The sequence below is a fragment of the Leuresthes tenuis genome, unplaced genomic scaffold, assembly GCF_036924035.1.
Source record: "Leuresthes tenuis unplaced genomic scaffold, fLeuTen1.0.hap1 SCAF_20, whole genome shotgun sequence".
In the NCBI taxonomy this organism is placed as follows: domain Eukaryota; kingdom Metazoa; phylum Chordata; class Actinopteri; order Atheriniformes; family Atherinopsidae; genus Leuresthes; species Leuresthes tenuis.
This window is the reverse complement of record NW_027325374.1, coordinates 11,212,083-11,218,503: the sequence shown is the minus strand read 5'-3', so window position 1 is coordinate 11,218,503 and position 6,421 is coordinate 11,212,083. Positions and strand designations below refer to the sequence as shown.

The 6,421-nt window shown below is 39.0% G+C and overlaps 1 protein-coding gene across 1 annotated transcript; it reads left to right on the top strand.

Annotated features, from left to right (window-relative positions):
- The first annotated feature begins 198 nt into the window (after positions 1-198).
- LOC140278556 (large ribosomal subunit protein eL19) lies at positions 199-2,544 on the top strand. Its single transcript, XM_072373592.1, has 6 exons — positions 199-306; positions 1,091-1,197; positions 1,305-1,427; positions 1,872-1,992; positions 2,123-2,233; positions 2,353-2,544. The coding sequence occupies exons 1-6, from the start codon at positions 302-304 to the stop codon at positions 2,477-2,479; spliced, it is 594 nt and encodes a 197-aa protein (XP_072229693.1). The 5' UTR covers positions 199-301; the 3' UTR covers positions 2,480-2,544.
- The last annotated feature ends 3,877 nt before the right edge of the window (positions 2,545-6,421 follow it).

The window sequence follows — 6,421 nt, the reverse complement described above, 5'->3', positions numbered from 1 at the left end:
CAGCGTCATCTAGTGGTTGGATGTGTGCATTTATTATTTTTTTATGGACCGTACCACTGCACTAGAGTAGGGAATTAAAAGTGTGCTTAGAATACATTACAATGCTCACTTGCCTGCAAATATGTATAGCATGGAGAATTTATTTTTCAAATAAAATGTCTTACACTTTTTATCACCAATTTTGTATGGCTAAATTTACGATTTGGTCGCTCTGCCACAATTGAGTCGCCCACATCTACTGTTATAGTGGTAGGGACTGAATCTGTCTATTTCCTTCGTGTCTATCAAGCTAGCGGCAGCCATGAGGTAAGCTGGATGTTTGAGACCTGATTTTACATATTTATCCTAATCAGAGAGTTTCAAGTGCATTTGGCTTCAGTATTTCAGACTACAAGGGAGACTCAGGCTTTGGCCAAGTCTTAGTAAAGACGTGTATTTATACTAGACTGCTTGTTGGGCCTGTGTTGGTAAGCTAACTATGCTAACCAATACATGTCACAACATGTTACATACTGCTGCTTAGCCGCAAACCAGCGAACGGACAATTTTCATGCGTGTTTGTTGATGTCAGTCGAATAAACTTGAATACATTTAAACACAACATGTTATAAGACTATAGAGCAAATATTGTGTCACGGTAACTATATGGCTCTATCCTGTGTCTCGTAATCCATTCTGAACCACAGAGTTTACTGAATGATTGTTCCCACACGTTCGTTTTACATTTGCTACTGAAACTCAAAAACAATATTTAAAGTTGGATGGGTTTAGTTACCTTCATATTATTACGGTAAACTATCTCCCTCACTAAGAGAAATTGATTATTAAGTGTTGTCAAGAATCTACCTTGGAGAGAATTCTGAATAAATGACTAAGTAACTGTATGTTAACCGTTTGAAGTGACTTTGTGAATGCCACGATACCCAAACAATCTAATCCAGGAACCAAAATTTGATTCATATTAGATTAAGACAAGTCAAACAATATTGTACTTGGAGTTTAATATTTTGCTTGTGGCTTTTTAAAAACTTTTAATTACTAAGGGGTAAATAACTGTGAATAATTAACATCTAAATATCTTGTTTTGCAGCATGCTCAGGCTCCAGAAGCGCTTGGCATCCAGCGTCCTGCGCTGTGGCAAGAAGAAGGTTTGGTTGGACCCCAATGAAACCAATGAGATTGCTAATGCAAACTCTCGTGAGTCGTTTCCCCTCAGTGCTGACCACTCTATTTATAGATTTGTCTCACCTGGGCTCTTTAGTTTGTCTTACCCTCTACCTTTATTGGTTTTGTTTGTGCTACAGGTCAGCAAATCCGAAAGCTGGTGAAGGATGGATTGATCATCAGGAAACCTGTGACTGTTCACTCCCGTGCTCGCTGCCGCAAGAACACGCTGGCACGCCGCAAGGGACGTCACATGGGTTATGGTGAGTGATTGCTAGCTAAAAATGTACTTAACACCATTTTTTTCTACACATAATCTTGACTTTGCTTTCTCGGCAGTTTATAGTACGATTAATTAAATCCAACTAATGGTGGTAGGTTCATATAAAGGTGATGTGTGTGTATATACACATACACACGTTATATATCGTGAGAGAAATTCAAACATTCAGGAGAATTATGATATTTAGCATCCAGTAAGTGTTGCTCAATAGCTGTGAATAAACTAATAAGACAATAGCTGTAGAACAGCTGTAGAATCAAACTGAGCCTGTCAGCAGAGGAAATCTATAAACAGAAGAAGAAATAAATGTTGTATACAGGTGAAATATGGGCACAGTCTGCATTCAGGCAGTGCAATATGTAGCAGACAGAGATGACATAAGTCAGGGGTTTGTTAAAAGTAATTTGATTTTCCTCTCTCCCAGGTAAAAGAAAGGGTACAGCCAATGCTCGTATGCCAGAAAAGTTGTCATGGATGCGGCGAATGAGAATCCTGCGTCGTCTTCTTCGTCGCTACAGGGAGTCCAAGAAAATTGACAGGCACATGTAAGTTTGAATCTCTCCAGCACTGGTGGATAATCCTGTGGCGCTTTCGTTCCAGTTTTTGGGCTTAACTTCGTTCTCTGAGATGTCCTGAGGTGTTGACATGTTCGCGTGCGTGTCTTTGTCCTTCCAGGTACCACAGTCTCTACCTGAAGGCCAAGGGTAACGTCTTCAAAAACAAGCGCATCCTGATGGAGCACATCCATAAACTGAAGGCCGATAAGGCTCGCAAGAAGCTTCTGGCGTAAGTTTTTACTCTGGTTTTTTTTTGTGTCTTTGCGTCCATATATTAGGGATTTTGTTCACCATAAAATTAACTTCTGTGCTCTTTGTTTTTACTTTTTTTTTTTTTTACTCATCCAGTGACCAGGCTGAGGCTCGTCGCACAAAGACGAAGGAGGCCCGTAAACGCAGAGAGGAGCGTCTGCTGGCCAAGAAAGAAGAGATTATCAAGAACTTGTCAAAGGAAGAGGAGACCGCAAAGAAATGAATTGAATATTAAAAGTCTGTTGGGCTCAACTTTTTGTTGTTAATAAATCTGGATAAAATTGTTAAGTGTTGTGATTTTTTTTTTTTTTTAAATTTTCCATATTGGCATACATGAGAGGATAAATGTTGTAGCAGGGGAGCACTGCTGTCTGTCCTGAGATGTAGCAATCTCGCCTCAAAGTTGTATGTTTTTAGAGAAAGTTACATTTATGCATAGAAGTGAGGTGTGAGAGCCTTCTGCCTGTTTTTGACGGTTTTTTTCACATGGATAAGCAGAATATTGGCTAATGGCTAAGAACCTGGGTGAATGTTTGCTGCACTACAACAGGTGGCAGCAGAGTGCCAAATACGGTTATCACAAGAAGACTGATAATTAATTTCAGTCCGACAGGTGCTATGGTGATGATAAGAATAGGCTTCCTAAGGTTTCTTGGTAAATTTTAGCTACTGTACCTTTCTCACATGCTAATAACCAACTGCCCTGTACAATGCAAAAAGGAGCCTCATCAACAACATATACAGATCAAATATCTAATCTTTTGTTATATTGAATACATCGAAACAGTAAATCCCGCTTCATACCTTTTTGTGTATTTATAGAACGAAAATGGTGGCAGTAGAAACAATTGTTTCGACTGCAGAAATAAATCATTCATTCAGTACTTTAAAGAGCATAAATATAAGGCTCACCCCCTCCTACAGGTTGTTTACTTTTATTTTATTTTGGACCTGGATGTTCATGTTTAATTCACACGCATCTGCTGTTGTAGTGCAGAGACAAGCCATGTTAAGTTGGAGCCCTTGTTGTGATCCCCCCCTCTGCCAACAGAGATGAGCAGTGTTTTGAAAAGCCTCACCGTGGACTGCCATTTTTAAGATTATCTGTAAGCATGTACCAAATATGCTACTCGGATTAATAATTCTTAAACAATTCTGTAAATTATGCACCAATTGTGTTGCTAAATGATCATTTTATAAACCTTGAATGTCTTGTATTGGTTTGTTCTTTTATATCTACATCCTGCTCTGGGTAGTTCATACAAATGACTGAACATAGAGAATGGCATGCAGTATAGTTAACTAAGTGAGCTATGCACTTTGAATTAACCTTGTGGTGGCTGTAGTTGACGTTTGTCCAAGACTCCAGCCATGTATTGATATTTATCTATTCATAGATTCTTCGTATAATTTATTGTCTTTGCCTCACATTTCTTTTAGGAAAGTAATATCACAGCAGCCTTAAAAAACTTTAACGCAACCACTGTCAGCCACATGAAACCTGTGCTTCTTACAGAGTAATTTTCACATTATGGCAGGGCTCATGAAGGAGACAAATGTCACTCTGGGAAACGAAAGCTATCTTGCTGAAGCCAGAAGTCTGGCTACCTTAACATCAAACGCGCCGATCTGGTAGAGGAGGGAACATCCTTACTGAAATCTATTCAAATGGGTTTATTTATTCAGAGCAACATGTGTCATCTCATGGAAATTTGAACTGAATAAACAAGTAAAATCCAAGTTTAATCAAATTCATTGTAATCCATTTCCAGCTATCGTAATTGAATTAAATCCTGTCAGCCAAATTCATTAATACTTGTATTCATATAATGTCAGTTCATTAAAAAAAAAGAAGAAGAAGAAGAAGAAAAAAAAGCCTAGCTAAGGAAACCAACAGATTCCATTGAATTGACACTTCAGTTCATATAGGGCTGGCAGGCAATAGTGGCAAGGAGAACTTCCTTTTAACAAAAACAAACCTCCAGCAGAACTAGGCTCAGGAAGGGCAGCTATCTATCATGTCTATGGCAGAGACTGCAAAGTAATCTTTCAAGGGCGGAGTGTTTTGTTTGTGTCTTTGTATAAAAGTTTAAAAATGCATGTGATGCTTCTCCCGAGTCAAACCTTGGTGTCAAAATTTCCATAACACTGATGCTCCAGATATCCAGTCATGCTCTCATCCTTTTTTTATTTATTTTTTGTTGCCTTGAAGGATTCCACCTTTGATGCACAGTGAAGAAGGTGTGACTGAAGTGTCTGCAGATACATCCATTAGTAGCTGGAGCAGACGGGCTGCTGTGGTATTTGTGGAAATACATGTGTAGGAGTTCTCCCTCAGACTTTTAAAGCAGACAATTACGACTGTCACTGGGTTTCTATTGACTTGAAATTTAAGTGTTTATCTATTATTGGTAAATGACTGACCTGAAACATGAAGAATAATAGAATAGAAATATATCATTTGACTTTTTTTAGGTGAGGATTGCAAAATTTTCCTCCTCAACGTGTCCCTGAGAAGTGTCCCTATTCACTGGCACATTTCTTCTTGTTTTAAGGCTGTGGAGCACTCTGGCTGTCTTACTTCCATGCATAAACAATAGGACAGAAAGGCTTTTAGGGGCTGGCTGAGAAAAGCCTTCCTGGGTTTTGAAGGTCTTGAGCAACAAAAAAAGCTTACACAGCATGACACATCTGCTTACCTTGATATCCTGATTTCTTTCTCATACTCAGCATCTTCACACACACATTACTTTGGCTAAACATTAAATTTAGCTGCATACAGTCATTATCAAATGGATCGTCAACGACAAAACCATCCAAATAAATAAATGTGAGCACTGTAGGAAGATGTTATAGTGTTTATTGAGGGAGAAAGCAGTCTTTGTGCAGCAAGGCCATTTTTTCAGCTCCGTTAATGTATTTCTTCATTATCATGAGGCACTCCTATTTCCTGAAGCGTGAGCCTTAATGGGATTAGATGAAGAGAGGAATATGAGCTGAAACGAAGTAGCGCTCTTTATTACATTTGGCCTTCAACCCAGGAAATGCACCTGGAGCATGCTCAAGAGTTCAGGAGATCTTCAATCATAATTGAAATGAGTAGATGAAAGTAATTAAAGGGAGATTATATTCAAATCCAAAAAAGTCATCTTACAAATGGTTGAATATATCCCGTTCTTGTCTCTTTGTGTTTAGGGCTGTGGCTGTTCGTGGTCTGCTTTCCTTATCTGTCATTTACAAAAATTATCGTTACTCCAATTGTTACTCCAGGGGGCTTGAGATTTTTTGGGATTCAGTCGGAGCTCATAAATGTCAAGTGAACACAGTGACATACATGTATGCAGCAGCAGAATTAGTCTCATCCTCCTCTGCTAATCTTTCTTATTCATCTCAGATATTTTTAGTTTCTCTCACCCTGTTACCTAATTGCTTTGGTCCATAGATGCAGAGATATAATGCCATCAGAAAGCATGCCGGTGGGATTCCAGAGATTTAATTCCCTTATTCGCATTTGATGATTGAAGCAGGGATTAACAGCACTCTTTGATACAGATCGCAGACCAATCACACAGACCATCCTGTCAGATCTTACAGAGATAAATGTCTAAGCCCTGTCTTCCTAAAACCATGTTTTGTGTTGCTTCACTTTTACACAGCTTCACACTCATAGAGTCTTATCTACATCCAGACACTGCTCAGTGCATAATCACTTTAAGGCAATCCCACTGACTCCTGAAGAGTGATAGATTAAAGATCTTGTGACGGGGGAGCTACAGAACACAAAGTAGTAAAACCTGAACAAATAACACATTGTAGCCAGCTGCTGCTCTTGAAAAGAGCACTTTGAACGCACTCATCTCTTGGATTTTTCCAAGCTACCGACATGATTCAAAGTGGCAGCTTTCCGGTCACATTTTGTCAAACCACAGGTGACTGTCACCACTTTTCTGTTCTCTTGTACCACTTACACTGAAAAGACCATACAGCAAGCAGCTCTACTCGAGGGTAAACAAATTCATTGTGAAATAATCCTATGTCAGACTTCAGTGATCAAGCACAAGCAAACTGGTATAAAATCCAACTGAGAGCCGATCTGCTGGAACTCAAACCACATATGTTTGACAGATCATAAATGATTCTTTTCAGTTTTGAAAACCGATATAGC

What these genes read in the sequence shown, in the direction of transcription:
- LOC140278556 (XM_072373592.1), top strand. An exon ending in GGGACGTCACATGGGTTATG is followed by an intron (nt 1,428 to 1,871) that starts GTGAGTGATTGC and finishes CCTCTCTCCCAG; the next exon opens with GTAAAAGAAAGGGTACAGCC. An exon ending in GCTCGCAAGAAGCTTCTGGC is followed by an intron (nt 2,234 to 2,352) that starts GTAAGTTTTTAC and finishes TTACTCATCCAG; the next exon opens with TGACCAGGCTGAGGCTCGTC.